Source organism: Ochotona princeps, chromosome 9 (genome assembly GCF_030435755.1).
Source record: "Ochotona princeps isolate mOchPri1 chromosome 9, mOchPri1.hap1, whole genome shotgun sequence".
Classification (NCBI taxonomy): Eukaryota; Metazoa; Chordata; class Mammalia; order Lagomorpha; family Ochotonidae; genus Ochotona; species Ochotona princeps.
In genome coordinates, this window is record NC_080840.1 from 4,776,003 (window position 1) to 4,802,539 (window position 26,537).

The 26,537-nt window shown below is 41.6% G+C and overlaps 1 protein-coding gene across 2 annotated transcripts in view; it reads right to left on the bottom strand.

The window, feature by feature from the left end:
* The window catches only part of KHDRBS3 (KH RNA binding domain containing, signal transduction associated 3), a 161,288-nt gene that overhangs the window by 72,947 nt on the left and 61,804 nt on the right, over positions 1–26,537 (bottom strand). For both annotated transcript variants that reach the window (XM_058668454.1, XM_058668453.1), the window contains exons 3-4: positions 9,577–9,693; positions 6,930–7,076 (exon numbers count right to left, since the gene is read on the bottom strand). In XM_058668454.1, coding sequence (XP_058524437.1) covers positions 6,930–7,076; positions 9,577–9,693 — 264 coding nt within the window. The remainder of the gene's footprint in view (positions 1–6,929; positions 7,077–9,576; positions 9,694–26,537) is intronic.

Below are 26,537 nucleotides of genomic sequence, written 5' to 3' on the forward strand. Positions count from 1 at the left end.
CATATGAATGCTGGGGTGGAGTCCCAGCTTCCTACTGCTATGTGCTCTGCATGCAGTAGGTAATAGGGCCAACAGTTGAGTCATTTTCACCCACAATGGAGACACACAAAGACTAATCCCTGGCTCTATCCTGACCACAGGCAGCCAGGAGAATGATGCAGAAGATGGGGGACTGGTTTTTCTGCCTTAAAATACTTTTTTAAAAGGAGACAGATAACTCCCCAAAACCTTAACACGAGACTGAATTCTCTCTCCAAAGCCACATTCTGTCGAACAACTGAATTAGGAGTGAACGGAACTCAGTCACCGACAGAGCAAAAGGCAGGTGTCTTCCTTCAGCTGTATGGCTATAAAGAAGACAAGAGGAAGGATTATAAGGGCAGGTTTTCAGATGGCAGAAATAGAAGCATATCTGACTACAGATGCAAAATTCAGAGAACCTCCTCTATGAGTTGCTGAAAATTAGAAATGTGAAAGAAATTTAGTAAACTGATAAGATACACATCATGCCGTCCTTATTTTTCAAAAACAGAGTAAAAATGACTTGCAACTTTTAGTAGACAGCATTCTGAAAGAAGAACGCAAGGTGACCGCGATGAGTTAGAAAGGAAGAATCCCCCGAAGCACACAGGAGGAAGAGAAGAGACATGCTGACTCATCCCATCACTGCGGGTCAGAAGGAGAGTCTAGGAGCAGTGCCCTGTATCCAAGACAGATTCCTTACTCTGAAGTGTACCTTCAGCGTCGTTTACATCTATTGTTATTTCAGCCTCCATAAAATTTTTCTTAAATGTATGAAGATTAGTAAACAATTTCTAAAACAAATTCTGAATAAAATGTGACATAAATCCGACATCCACTAGTTCGCTCCTCAGATGCTTTGCCACAGACTGGGGTAAGTGGAGCCCTCGATGTGGAACTCACATGGGTCATAGGATTTTTTTTTAAAGATTTATTTATTTTTATTACAAAGTCAGATATACAGAGAGGAGAGATAGAGAGGAAGACCTCCAATGATTCACTCCCCAAGTGAGTGCAATGGCCAGTGCTGTGCCAATCCGAAGCCAGGAACCTGGAACCTCTTCCGGGTCTACAACATGGGTGCAGGGTCCCAAGGCTTTGGGCCGTCCTCGACCGCTTTCCCAGGCCACAAGCAGGGAGCTGGATGGGAAGTGGAGCTGCCAGGATTAGAACCAGTGCCCATATGGGATCCTGGCGCATTCAACGTGAGGACTTTAGCTGCTAGGCCATGGTGCCGGGCCCGGTCACAGGATTTAACAATGGAGCTGCTACCTGCTGCTTCCCAGGGTGTGCATGAGCAAGAACGCTGGAGTCGGGAATGGAGCCATAACCCCAAAGCATTCCTGTATACGATGCAGGTGCCTGGACTGGTGTCTTTACTGCCATGTAAAACACCAGCACCAGAAATACTGTTTTAAAGCAGTAGGGAAAAAGAAATAAACATGGTATTTTATTTTTACAACGTTATATTTTAAATGATCATTTAATGTCTCATCTGAAAAGTTATTCTATTACAACATTAATATCAATAACATTAGTTATTAAGATTAGGAAGGTAATTATCATTCTAATTGAATCTATATAGCAGAATTTTTCTGTCCCATGAGCTTAAAATCTATTCATATGCTGGAATGGAGAATGGGAAATGTATTTAAATTATTAAAAGTAACGTACTACAATTCACAGTTCTCTCCCAGGAATTTACTCTTCATATATGTTTACCAAAATATTTCAAAATTTGTGTCTGAGTATCCTGGGATATGTGCTTGCACTGCAATAGACATAAGGCAGGATTAGATGCTGTGCCCAGCAGCTCAGGACTGACTGGGAGGCGAGCACCCCATGCCAGAGTGCAGGGCAGAGCCCTGGCTCCTTCACTCTCACTCCAGCTTCCTGCTAACGTGTCCTGGAGGGACCAGACAATGGCACAAATGCCTGTGAGCCACTGACATCTCAGGAGAGACCAGGATGGACTTTCAGACTTCTGGATACTACCTGGCCCAACCACAAGTACTGTGAAAATTTCAGAAGTGAATCAGTCAATAGAAGATCTCTCTCCTTGCCCCACCCCCATCACTATGTTTCAAATGAAAATAAATGTTTTAAAAACTTATAGTATATGCATATAATAAAGCTTTATGCAGACATTAAAAAATAAAATGAAGCTTCACATATTATCAGATAAGGATCCCCAAATCAAAGAGGCTTTAAAAAGTAAACACAAAGAGGATAAGACATTTGGTTACATGTGAGAAACACATAGTGTCATCCCACAAAAAAACAATAATAAAATTTGATAAAGTAATTCAAAGCAATCATTTAAGGAAGCTGGAAACTGACTTACAGCACATACTAACCTGAGAACGCACCTATTAATGAAAAATTGCTAAGTCTCAGGCAAGAAAAGTGGGATTTGAGTATTTTGCATGAGATGTCAGCCCATCTCTCCCTGGCATAAGCTGGAACATTAGTGTCACTGGCTGGGAAAGTGACAGTTCCCAATTTTCTCTAGGAGACTCACTTAACTAGGAATGATATGTGGAAAACCCTACACCCAGGAGCAACGTAAATGACTGTAGCCATTTGGGTAGCAAAGGAACAGGAATGATAAGTCAATCAACAAGCCTGGTATTGCAGTTCTTGAATGGGACAAATGACATCAGAAATCTCCCAGCCATGCCGGAAATGAGAGCATACAAGCCCTGGATGAGTTGCCCACCCATTTCTGCCCAAATGCCAGGCTATATATATATATATATATGCATAGCAAAGATGGAGACATCTCTGCCTACACCCTTGTCTCAGCAGGAGTATGCTCACATATAGAGGAGACATGAGAAATCCCAGTGAAGGGGGAGTCCGGAAGCACTCCCCAGCCTACACACAGAGCACGGCGCACCACGCTCCAGTACTAGAGAAAACACAAACAGGTCACATTGAAAAGTAAAAGCAGAAGGAAAAAGTCAGCGATTTAGTACAACCAAACCAATAGAAACAGAAGATAAAAAGAAGTAACAATGCCCTGTGTCAAGAAAAATAAATAGGAATCCAGGTTTCCCTCTACATGTTACCTATCATATAATTTCCAACCAAAAATTAAGCAACACAAAGGAAACAGGAAATTATAATCCATACTCAAGAGGAAACACAATAATAAGAAACTATCTTAGAAAAGGTACAGATGTTGGACTTGGGGAAAAAAGAGAATGAAACATGTGTAACTGCAATGACAAACTGACTAGAGGAGACAGACAACAGAGCTGACAGGACAGAACAAACAGTAGAGCGGATGATAAGTCAACTTCAATGGCTCAATGTGAGGAATATTAAGCAAAAGAAAAAGATGAAGAAAAATGCGCCTGGGAGATCTGTGGGACAACAGCATTTGAGTTAACACCCACACAATGTTGTCTATGGAGATGGGAGAAAGGGAGAAGAAGGCAGAAAAACACAAAGAAACCATGGCTGAAAGCTTGTCACACTTACAGGAAAACATAAACACACAGATCAATGGCGTTTAGTCAACAGGCTGCATGAACATACGCAAGACAAACCTGAAAATCCAACCCAGACACAGCGACAGTGCAAGCAGGGGACGCTCAGGAAGCAACACTGCAAGTAATGACTCACTCTTCATTAAAACAACAGAGACCAAGCAGCAGCAAGAACGCATATTCAAAACGTCCAAAACACCCAAATTGTCAACTAACAATGTTATAACCTACCCTTTAAAATACAAGTAAGACATAGAACTCTCCAGAAAAACAAAAACCATCTGCTGCTACATCTGGTTAACGAAAAAGCATAAGGAAAGTGCTTGAGGAAGAAAAGAACTGCCACCCAAGGGCCTGTCGCGGGGAAGCAACACAAGGCCCCAGAAACAATAAACGCATGGGTCAATATAAAAGATCCACAGGGACACCGTTCCACCTGCTGAAGCCCTTGTGATTACACATGTGACACATCTTGCCACAAATAAATAAAAATACCCCGCAACCTATACAAAGGCTCTACCTCTGAAATCAACTACCGCAGACACCATTCACATCATAAAAAAGAAAAAACACTCTGTAGGCAACAAAAGCGTTTGATAAATCTCAATACACATGCACATATAATTTTTCCATAAGAGAAAACTCTAAATCATGTGTAGTTTATAATCCAGATTGTACATATGAATATCCAGACCATACACATACACACACCTCAAACTGATTATAGATTTAGATGAAATAATATTACATAAAATTTAGAACAAAGCAGCAGAGAATCTTTGTGACAGGATGGAACAGGCTTCTTTTGGGCAGCACCGACTGACAGTGAGGAAAATCAGATTACACACACCTTTTGGCGGAACCACTGCTAACATTTCAAGGTCATGGAACACAAGGTACCAGGTACAGTCACGTTTGGAAAACAGAAATTCTCATGTTTGATTAGCTCAGCACTGTTTGATTCAAACTAATAAAATTAGGGCAGAAACCATGTTTTACAATTGTTCATATGCACCTATCATACAGTAGGCACTATTTTTAAAGTAAATAAATGTCTTGTTATATTTGCTTCTGAAAAATGAAGAAAACATTAACCATTTCAGTTGCTAATGCAATCCCACATCCCAGATTTGCTTTTTGCATACTGCATGTTATTTACTTATTTTTGATAATCTTACATAGTTGATTAGGGTACAAAGGGTCAAGGGCCACAGGAAAGTGGGTAAGACCATTGCTTCCACACTATTATCTGGGGTCAGGGGAGAAATAAAGGGAGAAGCCCCACCCAGCCTCCCACCAATCCCAGGTCCCCAATGTGGGGCATACTCCAAGGGTCCTGCTGAAGCAGTTTTGATAGTTCAACGGTTCTGAATTGCTGCCAATCTCGCCATTCCAAGCACGATGAAATCCATTCAGAATCCACTGGCTGACACAGTCTGAGATCAGCAGTTCAGTTGGAGGGATCTCCAAGGAAACTTCGTCTGAGGTGATCCAGACCTGATACTTTTGTGTGCTTGCCAGTACAGGGTCCGGCACCCTCTGTCACCCCAATCATCTTATGCACATGTTGGTTGTCACAATTGCTAGGTCAGTTCTGTTTCTAGCCCTGTCTTCCACACAAACCAGTAAGGCTGTTGCAGTCCAGCTTGATCCTGTCCACTTTATACTTGGCCATCACGCAAACCAGTGGGAGCTGCAGCCTAGTTGGGGCGACTCCCCATAACCCCCACCATGCCTGCCCCCTACCCTGGCTCTCATGCTTACCACTATGTACCACAGACTAATTCAGTATATCCCACATCCCATTTAGCTCTTGTACATGTCAATGGGCACTGAAGCCTAGTTCAACCCAACCAATCCTACTATCCAGCCCACACACATAGTGACAGGTGTCGTTCTGTCTAGCCACCCCTGCCCCAGTCCTGGTTTTCATGCTATCCAATGGGAGTGATAACCCTACTAGGCCACTCCCACTCCCTGATTATGCTCTCTCCAGGTGGTTCTGGAGCTTAACTTGACAGATATATCCCCCAGTGCCAGTCTCTGCTAGCTGATGCTGGGGCAAAGCCCAACCCTCACCCACTCTAATTTTTGCTTGCACTAGTTGGAACAGTCAGCCCAACCTGGCTTTTCCCTACTGTAGCTCACATGAGGCCCACAGGTGTTGTATCCTTGCCTGTTCTGGTCTGCCCCCATCCCCACCCACGCTCTCCAGTGGGAGTGGCTGCCCAGCAAGGGAGCCCACATTCCCTCTGTGGGTTTTGCCCACATCCTAGCTTTTAAGACAAATGTGACAGAAAATATCCTTTTCCTATATTTTCTTCCTGAGAGACAATCTGACCACAATATATGTGCTCTGCATGGAAGTCAATCAGCCAAGCCTAGGATCACTGAAAACACTGTTCTACCTACAGCTACTTGGCAGACACGTTAACTTCTAGAGAATAAACTGACCACAGAGCCAAAGTGTTAAGTCGCACAAAACATTAAAACAGATTTTGGTAATAAGAAACAGAGCTCTATACTCCTTCAATTATCACATTCCTAGCTTAATGTAGGTAGGGCACAACATTGTGACACAGTGTTGTGACACAGCAACCTAAGCTGCTCCTGCAATGCCAACACACCACAGGAGAACTGGTTCAGGTCCCAGCTGCACCACTTGCAATCCAGCTCCTTGTTAACATACTTAGGAAAGCAGCAAAACAAAGTCTACATGCTACGAATCCTACCATTCCCAGGGGAGAGCTGGAGAGGAAGCTCTAGGTTCTGCTGTCAGTCCCCTGACCACCATGCCTATTTGGGGAAAGCAGATAGATGGAAAATCTTTCTCTTGCTCTAACTCTGCCTTTCACATAAACAAATAAGCACATTTTAAAAAGTGTTTAAATGCATTAAAACAGATATCAACTGTTAAAATATAATGAACCTGGCAGGAGTACCCTACAGTTTGAATAGTGCCCTCCAAAACCCATGATCATTATGGTTCTGTTCATTGTATTTATCATGCTTGTACAAAATCACCTGCTGATACTTCTCTTTTCCCACACATTTTTTTATTTCTTGAGGCTGGGTATTAATTTTTTTTCACATTTGCATGGCCAACACCAAGCATAGGGCCGGGCATGTAGAAGGAAATGATGGGTTAATGTTAGAGAACAATGAATTTGTGAAGCATTTTCAGTGTCACATGAAAGTGTTCAACTTTCCAAAACTGCCTTTCCTCACATCCACAAAAGGAGCAACATGACAGTATTCACACAGACCTGTGCTGTCTACTTGCAACTTCACACATGAGACTTCTAAACAAATAAAGATCCATGAACCTTGCAGTTATTAACAAGAACTATCAAGGACTAACTCAAAGGAAATACTCTGAAGGTTGAGTGAGCTAGAGTTCAGTACTGTACTAACAGGAATGAGGAACTTCTTTATTTCTTCCAAAGCATGTCCCATCCGTGCATAAGCTTCTGCTGGTGGCGCAAACACTTCAATGAGCACATGGAGATCATCATTGAGATGGAAGTACTTTGCTTCTCCACTTTTTCTCAACTCTTCTTCCTGGAGAAACAAAAATCATATTTAAAAAACTGTCATTAAAAGAGACAAAAAGACTAAAACTACACAAAACTTACCTGTTTTCTTAAATGGCAAATACCACCCTAAAGAAGGAGATAAATGCGAAATCTGTTCCTTCCACTTCAAGGGATTTACTAACACCCAATTGGCTTTCCACCACCACTGGGACAAGCCTGACACTCTACACTGTCTACAAGGAGCAGCCCCTATGCCAATCACCTACCCACTGCTGCCTGTTCCTTCAACTCCTCCTCACTTCCATGCTCCAACCATTCCAGCTAAGGCTAGCTATGTAGATCACAACATTTTCATGATTGTAGTGCTCTCTGTCCAGCTGACACACACATTAGTCTTTATATCATTAATTCCATCAATGTAGCAGCTACAAGGAAATGAACTGAATTCACATCAAAGAGTAAACACGCTTAGGTGCAGAATCTAAGAGTGAGATCCCTCTAGAATGATTCTAAAACTAATGAGAAACACTGAAAATATACATATTAACTAGAATTGATGAAAATCAAGAGTAATAAAAAGGATAAATGAAACCAGTATTCAAGATCTTGCAATGACGAAACGACTGCAACACAGTCATTGGTAACACCCGCTGAAGGAGCAAAGTCGATCCTTGATTCATGACTTGTCACCTTCAGCGAGACGCTTCCAGGTGGCAGAAGCAACAGCAAAGCACAAAGTACGGGGCTGGCCTGAAAGGGGCTGTTTTGTACTGTAACCAAGAGTTGAAAGAACAAAGTGACAGACTCACCCACAGACAAGCAGAGGGTTGAATACTCAAACCCTTTCTGATGTACATGTTAGGATAATGGCAGGGTAACAAAGAAAACCTGACGGGGGCACTGGCAACATTTAGGTTACATTCAAATCACTCTGGGCATACAAATGTTGGCAGAAACCTAAGCTCAGACTTTTCCTTGTGCTGCTGGAACGGCAGACAGTTCCTTGAAACCAGGCATCCTCGTCTTTCCCTCTGATGCACTTCTGACATTCCCATTTGTTTCAGAGTTGCAGAAAAGAGAAAAAACAGAATCTAAAGAAGGTCGCTGGCACACCAAATTTCTATTACTGCTAGTGTGTGACACTAGATTCTAGTCTACCCAAGAAAGATCTGGAAGAATAAATACTAACACAGTCTGAGAATTACAGGTTGAATATTGCTTATCCAAAATGTTTGTTAACAGAAATATTTTGGATTTCAGAGTATCCACATTTTAATATATCTGCATATGCTTAATGGCATGTCTTCGGGAAAAGCCCAACTTCAAAGATGAGATTCATGTTTATTTTATATGTACTTTATAGATACAGCCCGAATGTAATTTAATATATTTTCAGCATGCCTGCATTTTGATTGAGACTGCCCCATAAGGTCAAGTGTGTAATTCACATTTGTGCCATCACACCAAAGTTTAAAAATTTTCAGATTTTAAGGGGGAAGGTATTGTAGCATAGCAGGTTAGGCTGTCACTTAACACACTTACATCCCATTTGGGAGTGCCAGTTTGGCTATTCAACTTCCAATCCACCAACCTGTTAACTTGCCTTGCAGGCAGCAGATGATGAACCAGAGTTCCTGCCATCCACATGGGAGACCCAGACAGAACTCCTGTCTCTAACCTGGCCTATCCTTAGCTAATGTAGGAATTTGGGAGTGAACCAAATGAGCCAAGGAATTCAGATACCACCATCTGAAATAACAGGACACTGTCAGAGATAAACAACCTGGTTATGCATTAGAATCATTTCAACTGCGTAGCTAAAATTCACTTTGTGTTTCTATCCAAAATAAGTTTGTGTGTGAGATTCTAATTTTCTTGATTAACCCAGATAATATACTAAATGTTCTCTAAATCTCAATTTTTCTTACATGTGAAATTTATTTCCTTTTCCCAGGATGACACGGAATTACATGTGCAAAATATCTCATAGACCTCATTTATCTGTGGTGCACAAGAAACAAATGGTGGCTATTTGTATTATAAACATTATTATGTAGATGAAATTGTTTTTGAGGAAGACTCATTCTGTCTTAACCTCCATATCTAAAACCACTTTGAATCAACATTTCATGAAAACTGATTACTGAAGGTAGATTTAATTTTCAGTAGTAAATCTTTGAACAATGAGAATAACATGACACATGTGAAAATTTTCATAATTAGCATATGTAACAAAACGATAAAATACTCAATAATTTTTAACTTGTTAAATCGTGATTTATTTCTTCTAGAATAAAAAATATAAGCAGTGTGTTTTATTTATGAATACAATTGTTACAGATGAGACTATATATAGTGAAATTCATCAGAGTGACTCAATTTTCTAAATAGTATTACAATTATATCCTTACATACATTTTCATTTAATTCCACTTGAGGGTCTAGTTAGCTTTTATAAATTGCCTATTAACAGATGTTTTAAATGTATAAAATATAAAGTAGCTGTTGTCTATAGCAAATATTACCTTTGTTTTGTCTCTCATGGAACCTTTTCCAAGGATGGACATCTTTGTCAAAGTTTCCTCTTGTAAACGTTTCAGAGAATTGCCACGTGGACCCAAAAGTTTCCCCACAAAGTTGAACTAGAAAAAAACAAATCAACCAAACATATTTGTAACATTCATATCTAAAAGTACTTTATCATTGAACAACCTGAAACACTAGAGTATGCTACACAGAGTTAATGACAAATAGTTAAGTTTGTGACATGTACAACATGTGTTAATGTACAACTCACTCGCGATGTTTTTCACAAGTCATACACACTGGAGTTTAAAAGTTGCATTTTTTTAAAATACACTCTATACCGATCATTTCAACATGGCTATTTTCCCAGAATTTTTAGATGATAATCCTGACTATTCAGCACACATTAAAGATCACCTCTGAACAATGCTTGCATCAGACTGGAGGTGAGAAAAAATGGTAACATGATATGTGTAAGACCATTATGGAACACCTGAGTTCTTCTACCATCTCAGCATTTTCAGTTGCTTCTGCGACCAAAGCAGGGACTAGCCTAGATGCGTTTCTAAGCAACCATTAACTGACAGAGCATAACAACAAAATCCATTTATCTTTACCAAGGTAAGTAGCTATGGGAATGTGGACAATTTATATACCCTGCATTCATACAGTTTATTTTTTAACAAGCAATGCAAAAGTAAATCAACTGAAGAGAAGGCCTTTAGGTGAGCTTGATCCATTTAAAATTTGCTTTTCCAGGCCTGGTGTAATGGACAAATGGCTCAATCCTCACCTTGAGGGTGCCAGGACCCCATCTGGGCGCCAGGCTGTGCCCCAGCTGCTCTCCTCCCATCTAACTTCCTGCTTGTGGCCCCGAAAAGTTCCACAAAGCCTTGGGACCCTACAGCCACATGGAAGACTCAGAAGAAGCTCCTGGCTCTTGGCTTAGGATTGGCTCAGCTCCAACTGTTATGACCATTACCGGAAATTGATAGGCTTTACTGTCAACACGGCAGCACAGGTTATCCATTAACAGCTACTCAAGTACCAGAACCTGCACTTCTTTTCTCTGAGGCTAGGCACTTTCCTGGAGAAAAATTCCACAGTCTTCTAAGAAGAGGTACCAGTCCAGCTGCCAGAATGCTTGGAATCTCACTGCTATGGTTTGGCTCCCAAATCCATTCCAATAATTAAACTGTGAAGTCCTATGTTTATGTGACTAAGACAGTAGAAACTTAAATATGGTGTCTCGGGAGTGAGCCTAGTGGGAAGTACTCCTGTCACAGGGCATCTATTTGAAAGGTAGATCTCAAGAGAGGATGCAACCACCTGCCTCCTGGCTCAACATGTCATCTTTTCTCTGACAACATTCTGAACTCCACCACTACCACCCTCACCAGAAGCCAACTGGCAGAGCCACGTATTTCGCACTTGAACAATCAGAGCTAAGAATAAGCATTGTCTCTATATAAAGTTAGTTCCCACATGTATTGCATTGTTATCAACAAAAGTTCACTAACAACTTGTACACTGCCAAGCATGCAAGCTTAAATTTAATCAAAATAATTCCCACCTAATCAATGTGCCTCTCACTGCAGTCCTCAATCGCAGGTATGTATTTTAAAGCCTGAAATCTGCCTTATTCATCTCTGCAGGGAATCTTGAGTCTCTCCTTGGGGTGTCATGGACAGACACCTCAACGGTCTAAAAATTTCATGTGTAAGCTTCAGCCAAGGCCCTCCTTTCAGTTCTACTCCATAAATCTACCTTCACAGCATTAATATCCACAATTCGTAAATCTTCTCCCGATGTTCCCATACTAATCACCACGCTTCCACTTAAATTCTTCACCCTGAAGGCTTTCCCTATTCCTGAGTCTCTAGCATCTATCCATTTGCTCTGTTGCAAGTGAAATTTTCCTGACACCATCTGCTTATAATGGCTCATCTGCACACTTTCACCTTCACTTGTAATCATTTTAGTGGGTGTCAAAGTTTGAGTAAATTTCTGTACTCCTTCCACATTTATACTGTATACTAGATGTCCAAATACATCCCAGGTGATGAAAATTGCGTCTGGAGACATAATCCAACGCTAATGTGTAATTTTATAAAAAAGACACTGAAGCCCACAGAATGGTGCGGTTTCATACTTGCACCTCTCTCTTTGTTCTTCTGAGCTCTGCTCTACCACACACAGCCTCCTGGCTAAATTAACTTGCATGAGTCTCAGGTTTTTCAGCTATTACAGGAATGATAGCTATACTGATATTTTTGATGAATTATTTCATCTTCATTTTATTTCAAAAGCAGAGAGTGAGAGAGTGGAAGGCAGAGGATTAGGTAAGTAGGAAGAGAGAGGGAGAGAGAAATACAGACATTGATTAACTGATATTCTATGTTCTTGTTCACTCCCCAGATGTGCACGACAGTCAGGGCTGAGTTAAAGCCAACACAAACCACCAGGAAGGCCATCCACTTGAATGCCATCCACCTACCTTGCTGGTTGTATTTCTGAGAACTTGAAATCAATAGTAGTGCCAGGACTTGAATGTACATACTTCCTTTAGATATATGCAAGTCCCTCAACTGGCATCTTCACTACCCTGCCATATGCCTGTCAAAGCTACAAAATTAAATCAGAAAATGTGTAAGAAAAAAAAATCATCCAACAGAACACCCAGTATATTTTGTATACTTGGTGTCAAATTATCAAGTTATAAATTACTGAATTTAGCTACTCTGTGTGTATATATGTATATATTGTATACACACATATATATTATATACATGTGTTATATATATTATTATATATGCATATGTGTAAGTGCTTATATATAAATATATATTATTTATGTGAATAATAGCCACGTTTCACTGGAAATGACCCAGCTAAATCCACAGAACTGTCAAGGAAGCCACCACACTGAAAAGATACTGGTCATATCTGATGTTGAGATCGAACTGTGTAGATACAGCACATCCTCAGAGCTGACACACAACATACGTGGCTGCTTGGTCAGGTTCACAAAATGCAGATTGCATCACCTCTCCAGGGGTGTTTCGAAATCGTTAACAAGTTTGTTTGGTTGTCACAATGAGGAAGGACACTACTGGGATTTAGTGGGCAAAGGCCCAGTGTGTTACACAGCAGGAGTTGTGCCCTGCACAATGAAGAAGTATTCTGTCTAAAACGCTGAGTGTCAGCTGCTAAGAAGCATTGTCAATCACAACAGACACAGACCTGGCAACTTTCTGTTTCTTAGACTTTCAGACTACAAGTTCAATTCTTTTATTCATACCATAATATTCATAAATGTAGTTAAAAACAAACAAAAAGACTAGGACAGTCCAATAAGCAAGCAGTAGTCAGCATGTCTAACAAGACAAAGCCGAGTTAACAGGGATTCAAAGAGGCTATTTTGGAACACAGTTCTCTGACTTGCCATTGTCTCACAGAACCTGCTGGGATCACACAAGACATGCACTTTTACAGAAGCAGCTCTGGCACGCCAGCTCTTCACAACATTGATCACGGTGGTACGTCAGTCCTTCCAGCCCTCAATTGCACTGTATTTACCAGAATGTGCCTTGTACGACTTCACAGCTATCATTGCAATTAAAACATCACATAAAGTGCTAAATTCTGTGACAAAATTTACTTTTTTTTTCTGAGCCCTATGCTCCTGAAAAATCAGAGATGATTAAGAAATTCACTTGTTCCTTTACGTTCCAGGAAACAGACTCTTAAAAGGCCAATGACAGATTCCTCACATCCCTATACTTTGCTTCATAAAAGATAAGGGTGACTGGTTCTCTCAAGAAAACAAGCAAACAAAAAACCCTCATACCCCAATAGATCAAACTTCCTAATAGAGAAGCCTTCCCTTACAAAAAAAAAAAAAAAAAGCCAAGGGGGCCGGCATTGACGTATTGCAGTACTGAGGTATAACATGTCAAATACACTGCCTGAAACACTGTTTTCCTATTTCAGAGCTGGTTCAAGCCCTGTCTGTTCCACTTCAGATCCAGCTCCCAGCCGATGCATCTGGGAAAGCAGTGGAACATGGCCTGTTTAGGACCCTATATCCACATGGGAGAAAAAATGAAGCTCTGGGCTCCAGGATCCTGACTTCAGCCTGGCCCAGCCTAGCATTGGGGTCATCTGAAGAGTGACCCAGTGGAGAGAACATCTCTCATCAGATTTATTTATTTTTATCATAAAGGCAGATTTACAGAAAGAAGGAGAAAGATCTTTAATCTGCTGGTTCACTCGCCATCTGGCCTCACAAGCCAGAGCTGAGCCAATCCAAAGCAGCATCCAGGAGCTTCTTCCAGGCCTCCCACATGATTGCAGTGTCCACAGGCTCTGGGCCATCCTCTACTGCTGTCCAGGTCCACAAGCATGGAGCTGCATGGGAAGCGGAGCAGCGGGACACAGTCTGGCGCTCGTACCCGATTCCGGTGAGTGCGGGCTGAAGATTCAGCCACTGAGCCATGGAGCCAGGCCCCTCTCTCCACCTTCTTTGTAAATCTACATTTTAAACAAAGTACACATTAAAACAAAAACAAAAAACAAAAACCAAGCTCAGGGTGTAAGATTCCCTGACACCATGCCGTCCTGTAACCAGCAGTATTTCTACATTTGCTTCCAGGAGAGTAAGGTCTTTTTCTGCTTGACCTTGAAGATGTCATTTGGAACTCCCTAGTCTAAAAGTCCACTTCCATGCTTTTGCAGTAATGTTTTCAAATACAGTCTTTACTTTAAGTCCAGTTTATACATTAATGACCATATCTTCAAAATATACAACTAGTATTCATTTTTATAAATAATTCATTTACCTAAGTAAACTCACTTATCTTCTAATGAATAGATATAGATTAATAACTTATTTCTTAGGCCAATATTATTATTTCTTAGACCAATGACTCCACTCTAGATGCCAAAACTCTAAAAAGCACATTAAGTTTTACAACTTTAAATGGGAAAATTCTGAAGAGATTATAAAATAGCAAACCTACACAGAGCAGGGAATATTTGAGTTTTATGATATAATGTATAATCTGCAATTATATTCTTCATTGTAAAGGTAAGTGCGTTTCTGAACTAGCCTTAATTGAGCTAAACTATATTTGTGACAAGTGCTGTTCCTTTGGGAACAATTACAGTTAACTTGTCATGTCATAAACAACTAAACTTCAAGAACACACAAGGTCTCCCCCATTAAGAGGTTTCCCTTAATTGAGAGCTCACCAAATGCAACACTAGCATAAAGATGTTTTACTGATTCCTGGCTACAGCTTCGACACTGGGTTTCTGGAGTCCCCCGGTCCAGTGACAGCACCCTGCACACTGACCATCTCTCCAGACAGCAGAGATGGGACCTCATGTGCTCACTGCCTCATTTCTAGCACCTGTGAAGCACAGCGACTCTTAATAAGTATTCAATGAATTCATTAACTATGTCTTAAACGTTTCTACTCATGTCTTCACGTATCCAAAGGTCCTGAAGTCCCAACATATCTGTCTTGGTCACCTTCTCCTCTCAAGGACATCACTGTGTAACCAGTATCCTTTCCCTGTATGCATATCTACATAATGCCATTGCAAAGAAGGTTTACCAAAAAAAACAAACAAACAAACAAAAAAAAACAAAACCAGAAACCCACAAAGTTGGCTTTAATTCCACATCTAATTCAAATACTATTGTTCAACTACATTTAGGATCTAAATCCAAATTTGCTGACACTGCTGTAAGGGATCCACACATAAGCCCTTGCTATCTCCTTTAAGCCTCATCCATTTCTGCTTTTAATTTGAGCCATTCTGCATTTGTTTCTCAAAGTTACTATGCTCCAAAAATTACCCACTCAGCTCGGAGGCAAAAAACTGCAGAGAACATTATCCCCCTTCTTAAATACATAAAATAAAACAAAAGCTAATTAAAGCCTAATCCCACATCTAGGAAGAAGCATCAGCAGGGAGAGCACAAACTCAAACATTTGTTTGTCTAGAGCAGACTACTCAGGAAGCCCTGATTAGGGGGGTTGGAAATCTTTTTAAAGGCTTGTTCTGCAAGGCCACTCTCTAACCCCCAGGTGCTTACAATGCAGGCCAGGACACGGGGAGTATTAGAACCACTCCCCAAAGGAGTAGCAGGAGGGAGAAGCAGCCACTGCTGAAATCTGCAGATCTCAGTCCAGTCCTTCATTATACCTCCTAAACAAAATCTACAACAGGAAGGAAAAGAAAACTGATCGTGCTCAATACTGGACCTGGAGCAGTAGCCTAGTGGCTGAAGTCCTCACCTTGCAAACACCAGGATCCCATATGGGAACTGGTTTGTGTCCTGTCTGCCCCGCTTTCCATCCAGTTCCCTGCTGGTGGCCTGGGAAAGCAGCACAGGATGGCCCAAAGCCTTGGGACCCTGCACCCACATGGCAGACCCAGAAGAAGCTCCTGGCTCTGGACTGGCTTAGCTCTGGCTGTTGTAGCCGCTTGGGGAGTGAATCAGTGCACGGAAGATCTTCCTCTCTCTTTCCTCCTCTCTGTACATCTGACTTTCCAATAAAAACAAACAAATCTTAAAAAAAAAAAAAAAGACACTGGTGCTGGTAAACACATTCTATGTGGTGGTCAGTAAACAAAGAATGCCAAGCTCCCTGTACTTAAGAGCTTTTTATTCCAGTGTAGAAGGCAAAAGACGAGTAAAATGTAAAACGTACATGCAGACAATCAGAACCAGAATCAGCTGCCTCTGGAAGGAGGAACTGAGCCTAGGCTGGCCTCTGCGTGGATGCTGCAGCGGAGTGCCGCCCTGCTTTTGCAGGAATCTCACAACAAGGACGTCCTCAAATGTGAACAGCAAAGGACACAGCCCTCCAGCACTAGAAGCTTCAGCAACTAATGCAACTAACTTTTCCGGATAGGATATCAGTCAAATAATAAACACACACGTGTACAAACACATACAACTAATACACAACCTTATAATCAGCATCACATTTTTTCTACAATGGTTCAACACCTGTTTTTGAGGGGTTAGTATTACAAAAGAATAATCATGTACCACATATAAATGAGTTTGAAATTATAAATCGAGAAAATCTCAGACTGTAACACTTCATCTACAAATATGAAAATTTAACTGGAAAACTGAATTCTACAAGTAAAAACATGATATGAATAAAACCCTACTATAATAGACAGAATGAGGAATGATAATGGTTTTGATTTAGGTGTGATGATGGAATGCAAAGAGAAAAAACAGATAACAATGAGGAAGTAAATCAACAGCTTTTGAAGGATGAAGGAAGAATTTAACGAGGAGGAAAGTGGACAAAACCAATGCCCCAAGTGCTGGCAGTGGCTCTTCAACACACTGTGTTGATTGCCATTTACTGAGATATGGAACACAAGAACCACCTCAGGAGAGCTAGGAAGTGGCAGCACAGATTTTAGTTATTTACATCAAACCAAAAGGGGTTTCTGGGAATCCAAGTAGGAGTGTCTAGCAGGGATCTGGTATGACACTCGGTAAAAACAAGGGTGACACACACAGTGCCAGTAAAAACAGCTGCACAAAAGAGAAGCCAGACTCCAGCTAACCCTGAGTTCACATGAGCCTATAACAAAGTTTCTGCTGTGTGCTCCCTGTCTCACAGAACTATCCAACAACAGCTTCTAGTTTTGTTACAGGTTCATATTTTGGTCGATGGTATGAGATTCTGCCATTCTTTCTCAAATAGACTGATTATCTGAAGACAGGTGTCTTAATGTTTAGTTACTACAACAAAACTACCTAAAATCAACAATTTATAAAGAATAGAGCTTCCCAAGAGCATGGACAGGAATCCGGGGAGTACCGCCTTGCTGCTTTGTGACATCTCAAAGAGCACCACGCTGTCGACTAACGGGATGCATCGTCAGGACCCCGCCCTTCTGACCTCAGCGAATCCTAACCATCTCCAAAAGGTGCATCCTCCATGTTATTGAAACACACAAATTTTGGAATTCAAACATTTAAAATTAAGAGACCCATGCAAGGGACAAAAATCTACTCATTTTTCCTACCTCCAATACCAGTGCAGTCATCCAACTCCCAACTGATCAACTGATCATTTTAAGGGAGTCCAAACCAAGATACATAAGCCAGTAATATATTGCAAAAGCACTAAAAACATTTTATACCTTTTTTCTCAGTAACACACTTAATCTATTCTCTAACAAGTCTTCAAACAAAAAGCAAATATGTAATTCAGCTATTCATAATAATAATAATAAAAACTGAATTATTTCAGTCCTTCATGTTGAAAGTATTTGTACTAGGCCATTCCACCTGACTGCAATGACATCAAGAGCGTCTTACAGAATCTATATATGACCAAATGCTAAAACTATTGGACTGAGAAAAATCATAGCAAAAACATCAAGAAATAAGAATGAATTATTGGCGCCAAATACAGGAATTAAGCACGGATCTCCAGGAATTGGAAAAACAGCAGCAGAAGGGCCCCACATGCAATAGGACACAAGAAATCATCAAAACAAGGGAGGAAATTAATCAGATAGAAATAAAAAAAACTATATACAAAATCAATGAATCAAAAAGTTGGTTTTTTGAGAAGATAAACAAAATAGACACCCCGCTGGCCCGACTGACAAAGATAAAACAAAAGAAAGCGAGAATTAACAGCATCAAGGATGAAAAAGGCAACATAACAACAGACACTGCAACCATTAAGAACATAATCAGAAATTACCACAAAGCACTGTACTCCAACAAATCAGAAGACCACCAAGAAATGGAAAAGTTCTTAGACTCCCACCACCTGCCAAAACAGCCCAGAGGCAACAGAAGACCTGAACAAACCCATAACTGAAGCAGAGATTGAATCAGTGATTTAAGATCTCCCAACAAAGAAAAGCCCAGGCCCAGACGGTTTCACTACAGAATTCTACAAAACATTCTGAACAGAACTAATCCTCTACAAACATAACAATCCTCTACAAACTCTTCAAAACAATAGAAAAGGAAGCAACCCTTCCAAACTCATTCTATGAAGCCAACACCACCTTAATCCCAAAACCGGATAGAGAACCAACAGAGAAGGAAAACTAGAGACTATCTCTCTGATGAACATCAACGCTAAGATTCTCAACAAAATCCTAGCCAATAGAATTCAAAAAACCATCAGACAGATCATTCACCCGGATCAAGTAGGATTCATCCCGGGAATGCAGAGATGGTTCAACATTCAGAAATCCATCAATGTGATACACCACATCCAAAAACTGAAGAACAAGAATCACATGATAGTATCAATAGATGCAGAAAAAGCTTTCGACAAAATCTAACACCACTTCCTGCTAAAAACCCTAACTAAGGTAGGCATAGATGGAAAAATCCACAACATAATTAAAGCCATATATGAAAAACCCAACGCCAGCATCATACTGAATGGAGAAAAACTGGAACCCTTCCCACTGAGATCTGGAACAAGACAAGGATGTCAGCTCTCTCCACTGCTATTCAACATAGTCCTAGAGGTACTTGCTGAGGCCACCATAAGACAAGACAAAGAAATCAAAGGAATCCAAATGGGAAATGAAGAAGTCAAGCTTTCACTATCTGCAGATGACATGATTCTTTACATAGAAGACCCAAGAGACTCAATACAGAGACTGCTAGAACTTGTACGAAAGTTTGGTAGAGTGGCAGGGTACAAAATTAATGAACAAAGACCAACAGTCATAATGTATGCAAACAGCCCTAAGATGGAAAAAGATCTAACCAGCAAGATACCATTCATAATAACAGAGAAAAGTAAGAAGTATCTAGGAATAAATCTAACCAAAAATGTAGCAGACCTTTTTGAAGAAAACTACAAACTACTTAAGAAAGAAATTGAACAAGACCTCAAAAGATGGAGTAACATCCCATGCTCCTGGATAGGTACGATCAATATCATTAAAATGTCTATACTACCAAAAGCAATATATACATTCAACGCAATCCCAATCAAATTGCCAAAAACATTCTTCATGGAACTGGAAACAATGATTCGAAGGTTCATCTGGAAACACAAAAAACCATGAATAGCTCGAACCATCCTGAAGAATAGGAAGTTAAAAGGGGGGATCATAGTTTCGGACCTCTGGACATACTATAGGGCAGTGGTTATCAAAACTGCCTGGTACTGGCACAAAGATAGAGAGGAAGATCAATGGAGAAGAATAGAAACAACAGAAAGGAACCCACACAGATACAGCCAAATAATCTTCGACAAAAAGACAAATGGCAATCCAGGCAAATGGGAAGGTCTCTTCAATAAATGCTGTTGGGACAACTGGTTGATAGTCTGCAGAAACAAAAAGACCCACATCTCTCACCACACACTAAGATCAAATCTAAATGGATAAAAGATCTAAACCTACATCCAGAAACCTTCAAACTTTTGGAAGAAAATGTTGGAAATACCCTGCAATATCTAGGGGTAGGTCCCGACTTCCTAAAAAGGACACCAAAGGCAATAGCAATCAAGACTAAAATAAACAAGTGGGACCTCATCAAACTAAGAAGCTTCTACACAGCAAGGGAAACAACAAAATAAAAAGCAACCCACAGAATGGGAGAAAATCTTTGCGCACTACATAGGTGATAGAGGGCTAATCTCCAGAATATACAAAGAACTCCAAAACAACCAAAATACCAAAGCAAACAAGCCACTCAAGAAATGGGCACGGGAAATGGGCAGACACTTCACAAAGGAACAAACCCAAATGGCAAACAAATACATGAAAAAATGCTCAAGTTCCCTGGCAATAAGGGAAATCCAAATTAAAACATCAATGGGGTACCACCTGACGCCAGTAAGATTGGCCCACATACAAAGAAACACCAACAACACTTGCTGGTGAGGATGCAGGGAAGAGGGAACCTTACTCCACTGCTGGTGGGGCTGCAGGTGGGTATAGCCTCTACAGAAATCAGTATGGAGAACACTCAAACAACTCAAAATCTGCATACCATATGATCCAGCAATAGCACTCCTAGGAATATATCCAAAACACTTGTTTTATGAGAAGCCAACATGCACCCCTATGTTCATAGCAGCACAATCAGTAATTGCAAAAACATTGAAGTAACCGAAATGCCCATCAGCAGAAGACTGGATAAGAAAGCTGTGGTTCATCTACTCCATGGAATACTACTCAGCTATCAAAAAAAGAAAAAAAAAAAAAACCAAAAACAAAAAAACCAAAATGCAGTTCTTTGTGGCCAAATGGGTCCAACTGGAAACCATAATGCTAAGGGAAATGAGCCAATCCCAAAAGGTTAAATACCACATGTTTGCCTTAATTTAAGATGAAATGATGTCAATATGAAAAACAGTACCTGTAAAATGTAATATGATCTCAACCTCAAACAGCCTATCTCACATACAATAAGATATTGTGACGTAACCAACGAACCAACAATCAATGTCAGTCATACTGCTTATGATCTACATCATAGAATTGTAAAACCTAATATACTTTTTTTTTAAAATTTTTTTATTGTATAGTTGTTGACACTCTTTACATAGTTAATTGCGGTTAAAAGAAAAAGGTTCAGGGGATATAGCGAAGTGGGTAATACTATTATGTCCATATTGTTTCCATCATGTATCTGAGGTAAAGGGGGATATTGAGGGAGAAGCCCCACCCGATTTCCCGCCCACCCCAAGTCCCGGATGTGGGGCATGCTCTGAGATATTTGCTCAAGTGGTTTTAATAGTTCTCCAGTTATGAATCGCTGCCAGTTTCACTCGATGAGGTCGTCCACTGACTGATATGGTCCATCATAAAGTCTCCGTTTGCCCCATATTTCACTGCCAACATATAGCTGAGATGAATGATTGACCTGTTCTGTCTTCTGTCTTTTCTTGGTTAGAGTTCTGAGTCCAGCAGTTCGATTGGGGAGATCTCCAAAGAAACTTTGAGGCATTCCCAGACCAGATTCTTGTATGTTCTAGCAAACACAGGGCCCGGCACAGTCCATCACGCCGATCAGCTGGTGGTTGCAATTGCTGGGTTGGTTCTGTTTTCAGTCCAGAGTTGCACTGGAACCAACGGGTGCTGCAGTCCAGTCTGGTTCTGCCCAGCACATACTCGGCCCTTACATCAACCAGTGGGAGCTGCAGCCTAGTCGGGGCGACCCACAATAACCCCCATCAGGCCCGCCCCCTACCCTGGTTTGCCAGTATGTGTAGCAGTAGACCAGTCTGTCCCCCATCCCATTTGGCTCTTGTACTTGTCACTGGGTATTAAAGCTTAGTTCCATCTAACCCACTCAACCATCCAGCCCTCACGGATGTTGTTGAGTGCCTCTCTGTCTAGCCACTCCAGCCCCCATCCTAGTTTTCATGCCCTCCCACGGGGCTAGTGACCCAGGAAGGGGGAACCCACTTTTTCCCTCCCAGGTCTCTCTCAGTCCCGGTTGATGCACTCTTTAGGTGGTTCTGTGGTTTGACTTGACAGAATTAGTCCCCAGCGCCAGCTTCTGCCAGCTGATGCTGCGGCCAAGCCCAAACATCCCCCACCCACTCTAATTTATGCTTGCACACACAGGAATAATCAGCCCAGCCTGGCTTTTCCCTGATCTAGTCCACATGCAGTGCACAGGTGTTGCAGCCTTGCTTAGTCTGGTCTGTCCTCATCCCAGCCCATGCTCTCCAGTGGGAGTAGCTGTCCGGAAGGGGATCAGCCCCTTAATCCCCCTGCCAGCTTTGTCCCTCCCTCCCTGGATCTCACGTGTGCTGGTTGGGTGCTGCAGTCAAATCCAGTACAGGCAACCTCACCCTGGCATTCCATAATGTGTACTTGTTTTGTCGCAACCAAACCCGGCTCAACCCACACTCTGTTCTGGTGTTCGGATTTGCCAGTGGATGACATGAACTGATTCAGCCTGGTCTGCCCCTGACCCATGCTGAATGTGTGCCAGTGGGAAACTTTCCATGGCATATTCTGGGCTGTTTCCTATCATGCTTCTTGCGCTTACCTGCAGGGACTGTGTCCTGCCAGAGGAGTTGCCCAGGTTCCTCCATCAGAACCAGGGGATCCTTGAACCAACCCTACTCAGTTCACCTCCTGTCCTAGCAGGAACAGTGGCTTTTCCTGGCTGGTTTTCACCCCATTCTGGTTCTTGTTGTTGGATGTTTCAGCCCAGCCATGGTTCGTCCATACCCATATACAGCTCACACATGGCTCAGTAGGGGGTTGAGACCCAGCCTAGTCAGTCCCACATCTACCCTGGTTCTCCATGACACCAGATGGTGTTGGGGTCTGAACTGGCCTGGTGCATCCAATCCCAGCCCACACTAGTGCCTCGGGTGACTGCAACTGTTTCCTACACAGAACGCAGCCCCCATTCCAGCACACGCGCCCCTTGGTTGGAGCCTCAACCCTGTTAGGGTGTCCAACTAGGGGAACTTGTATTTCCACAGGGTTGGGCCCACACAACCCCATAGAGTCTACCCCCAGACCAAGTTCTCTCGCATGCTGGACACAGTCTTTACCCTGCCAGATGTGACCACTCCACCACTCCACCAAACAGTTGGGTAATGGTACCCATCACTACAAAGAGGCCCCCATCCATAGTATTGGTGTGCGCTGGTATGTGACGATCAGTGATGTTCTAGGCAAACAGGCCATTTCTGTATTTCGAATTGGGTTGGTGTATCTGACTAACCGTAATTGTCTCCTGGGTACTTCCCTCCAAACCACCAGGTCTCAGTCCCCACACATGCCTAAAACTTCCATGACCCTGTCACTGGGAATCACCCAAGATTCACTACTCACCTACACTAAAATTGGACTTAGTCATGGGTGTCCCCAGGCAGCAAATATATCTTAAAAAAATCCCAGAGCAGGCCACTGGGCGGCCAGCAGGCAAAGCCTGGCACCACATGGTGCACTGGCTGCCCTGGGTGAGGCCAAGGACTCGTTCACTGCCTTGAGGCAGTGTCTTTGGCGTGAGCTCCCAGCATTGGGTCTGATCCGGCAGGGGCACCCCCCACAGCCGCCACACTGTGAGGAGCGGCACTTGCCCCCAAACCCAAGGCCCGAACCCCTCCCAAACTCACCCAGCCACAAGATATTAGCAGCTGGGCGGAGCTAGGAATTTTAACCCAGTTCCCAAGTTCCCTCATGGTGCACTTACCCTGAGGAAAGAGCTCTCTTGGGTCCTGGGGGAGGCCAAGGACTAGTTCACTGTCTTGCAGCAGTGTCTTTGGCATGAGCCCCCAGCATTGGGTCCGACCCAGCAGGGGCACCCCCCACAGCCGCCACACTGTGAGGAGCGGCACTTGCCCCCAAACCCAAGGCCCGAACCCCTCCCAACAACCTAATATACTTTTAATACCCTATGTTATTCCGTAATGGGGCGGGAGAGCATCACCCTAGAAGGTGTGAGGAAGATGTGAAATATCAGTTACTCCTCACTAGGGTATCGAAGATTTCTCTGCACACCCCTCCTAAAACTGTTCTGCAACTAAACTGTTGACATATCTCTTGTTAGAGTTATAGGCCAGTCTAGACTACCCAAAAAAAGCCAGGTTCAGCAAAATTATGCTTCAACGCTATAAAATGCTAAATATTATAACGAAAATAGACACAAGATAGCTGAACAGTAATCTATAGCCATTTTAAGAAGTATAGAACCCTGTAGTATATAAACTAAAAAAGAAATATCAATGAAGTAGTCACAGGATGTGGTTAAGAACTTGCATTTTTCTGTAACATATTGGTTAGTCAATACTATGTCAATCAATTCCATAACGTTATAAATTGTTGCTGATGTTATGTTAGGGCTTTTAATTGATCGGGATGATACTCTGCTGGCTCTACCTTCAGATCAGAGGTCTCCCCAACAAGTTGTGAATTTATCTCGACAATAAGATGCTGGACTCTATGCTTGGTATATGCTTGCAATGAAAGAATCTCAACTGAACTTGAACTGTGGTTATACAACAAGGTGGAGGAATCCACCAAGGGGTGAGGGTTAGGGGAGGGGTGGGAGGAATCCCAGTACCTATAAAACTGTGTCACATAATACAATGTAATTAAGAAAAAAATAAATTAATTAAAAAAAAGAATGAATTCTTCTAGACACTCTTAATATACACCTGGGTGTTTGCAGATTCCACCTAACAAATTGAAGTTCAAATAAGGTTGTCTGACTCCATAATTAAGCATTTTTAAGAAGAATAAGAGATAGTCCCCATTACACTGTTACTGTATATCTACTTACATGAAAAGCCATAAAACAAAATCAACAACAGAAAGAAAAGATGTCACTTAACTTCTTGGCATTGTAAATTTTTATTTTTCTTCCTGTTGTTGATTTTATATTGTGGCTTTTCATTTTTAAGGGGATGTATAGTAGCTGTGTAATGGAGACTATCATATCCAAAACAAATAAATAATAAAATAAAAATGTAATTGGCATGCAGGATTAAAGCTACTGCAAGAGATGAGATCAAAGGTAATTTTTAAAAATTACATATTTTTGTCTAAATGACAACAGCTTTGATATTCATCTTATGCAATTTTCACTCCTATTTGTTCATAGAATTTTCCTAGTTTCTACATGAAAATAGAGCATGTTGGAAAAAATTTCTGTTACTTTTGTCTATTAGATATATAAGATAATGTTTTAGATTTTCTTTTTAAAGCATGCTTACATTAAAAAATAACAATATAATGACATACGGTCTTAGTCACACCACACCCCCCAAAAAAAGAGTAACAGAAGGGCCAGTACAATGGCTCAACTGGCTAATCCACCTCCAAGAGTGGCAACCCATATGGGCCCAAGTTCAGATCCAGGATGTTCCACTTCCCATACAGTTCCCTGGGGCCTAAGTGTTTAGGATCCTGCTCCATATGGGAGACCAGGAAGAAGCTCCTGGCTCCTGGATTCAGAGAGGCTCAGCTTAGGCCATTGAGGCCATTATGTTAGTGAAAACTGAATGGAAGATCTTTCTGTCTCTACTTTCTGCAAAATCTGTTTTTCCAACAAAATAAATCTCTTTTTAAAAAAGTGGGAAAAAAGCATGTAATCCCTCTAAAATATTTTAAAAAATCATTTTAATAGATATTAACTGACTTTCCCAGTCACAGGGTACATGGGCTGTGTGTCTTGGATCCCAAGAGCTAACGTATTCTTCCCTTCAATTCCTACAGAAGAGATGAGGTTGTCACACTGCACATTTAGCCCAGCAGAAACGGCCTCCAACAACTGAAGTACCTCAGTTAATCTTGCCTCTGGCTCTAGCTTCCTTTCAGTCCAGATTCTAGGAGTCAATGCTGAAGCTCAAGTGCCTGGATTCAAGACGCACCCTCAATTTCTCCACTCCAGACTCTGCTGCTAACTTCAGCTTCCTTCCAAAGGATACCCTATTAGGTAACAGGTCATGACTCAATTTTTAGGTCCCTGCCATCCACATGGGATTGATTAACAGCTCCCAGTTTCAATCTGACTTAGCCAAGGTTACTGTAGGTGTTTGAAAGGTGAATCAATAGTTGAGAGATGTGTTTCTCTTTTAATAATTGTAACACTTTTTAAAGAGAAACACATTTTTATAACAAATATGTTGAATTCTATGTTCCCAATTTTCTCCATGTATTCCTCAGTTAACTCTGACGTTGGCAGTGCCATTGTTACTTTGCAGAGGACTCTTCAGTAATATTCATGGTGCTTTTGTCTCTCTTTTTGGCTCTTGGTCATTGTACTTGCTTAACAGTCTTTTCCTCGGGGCAGGTTTCTAAGCTGTACCACAGCTTAGAAACCTTGTGGTTGGTACACAGCTCTTTATTTACAGTCCCTTGTGCCACTCCATCCAGTCAGTTCCAGGTCTGGATTATTTTATTAAACTTTCACCATGGTCTCTATAGCCCCAGCTCCTGGTTTACCACT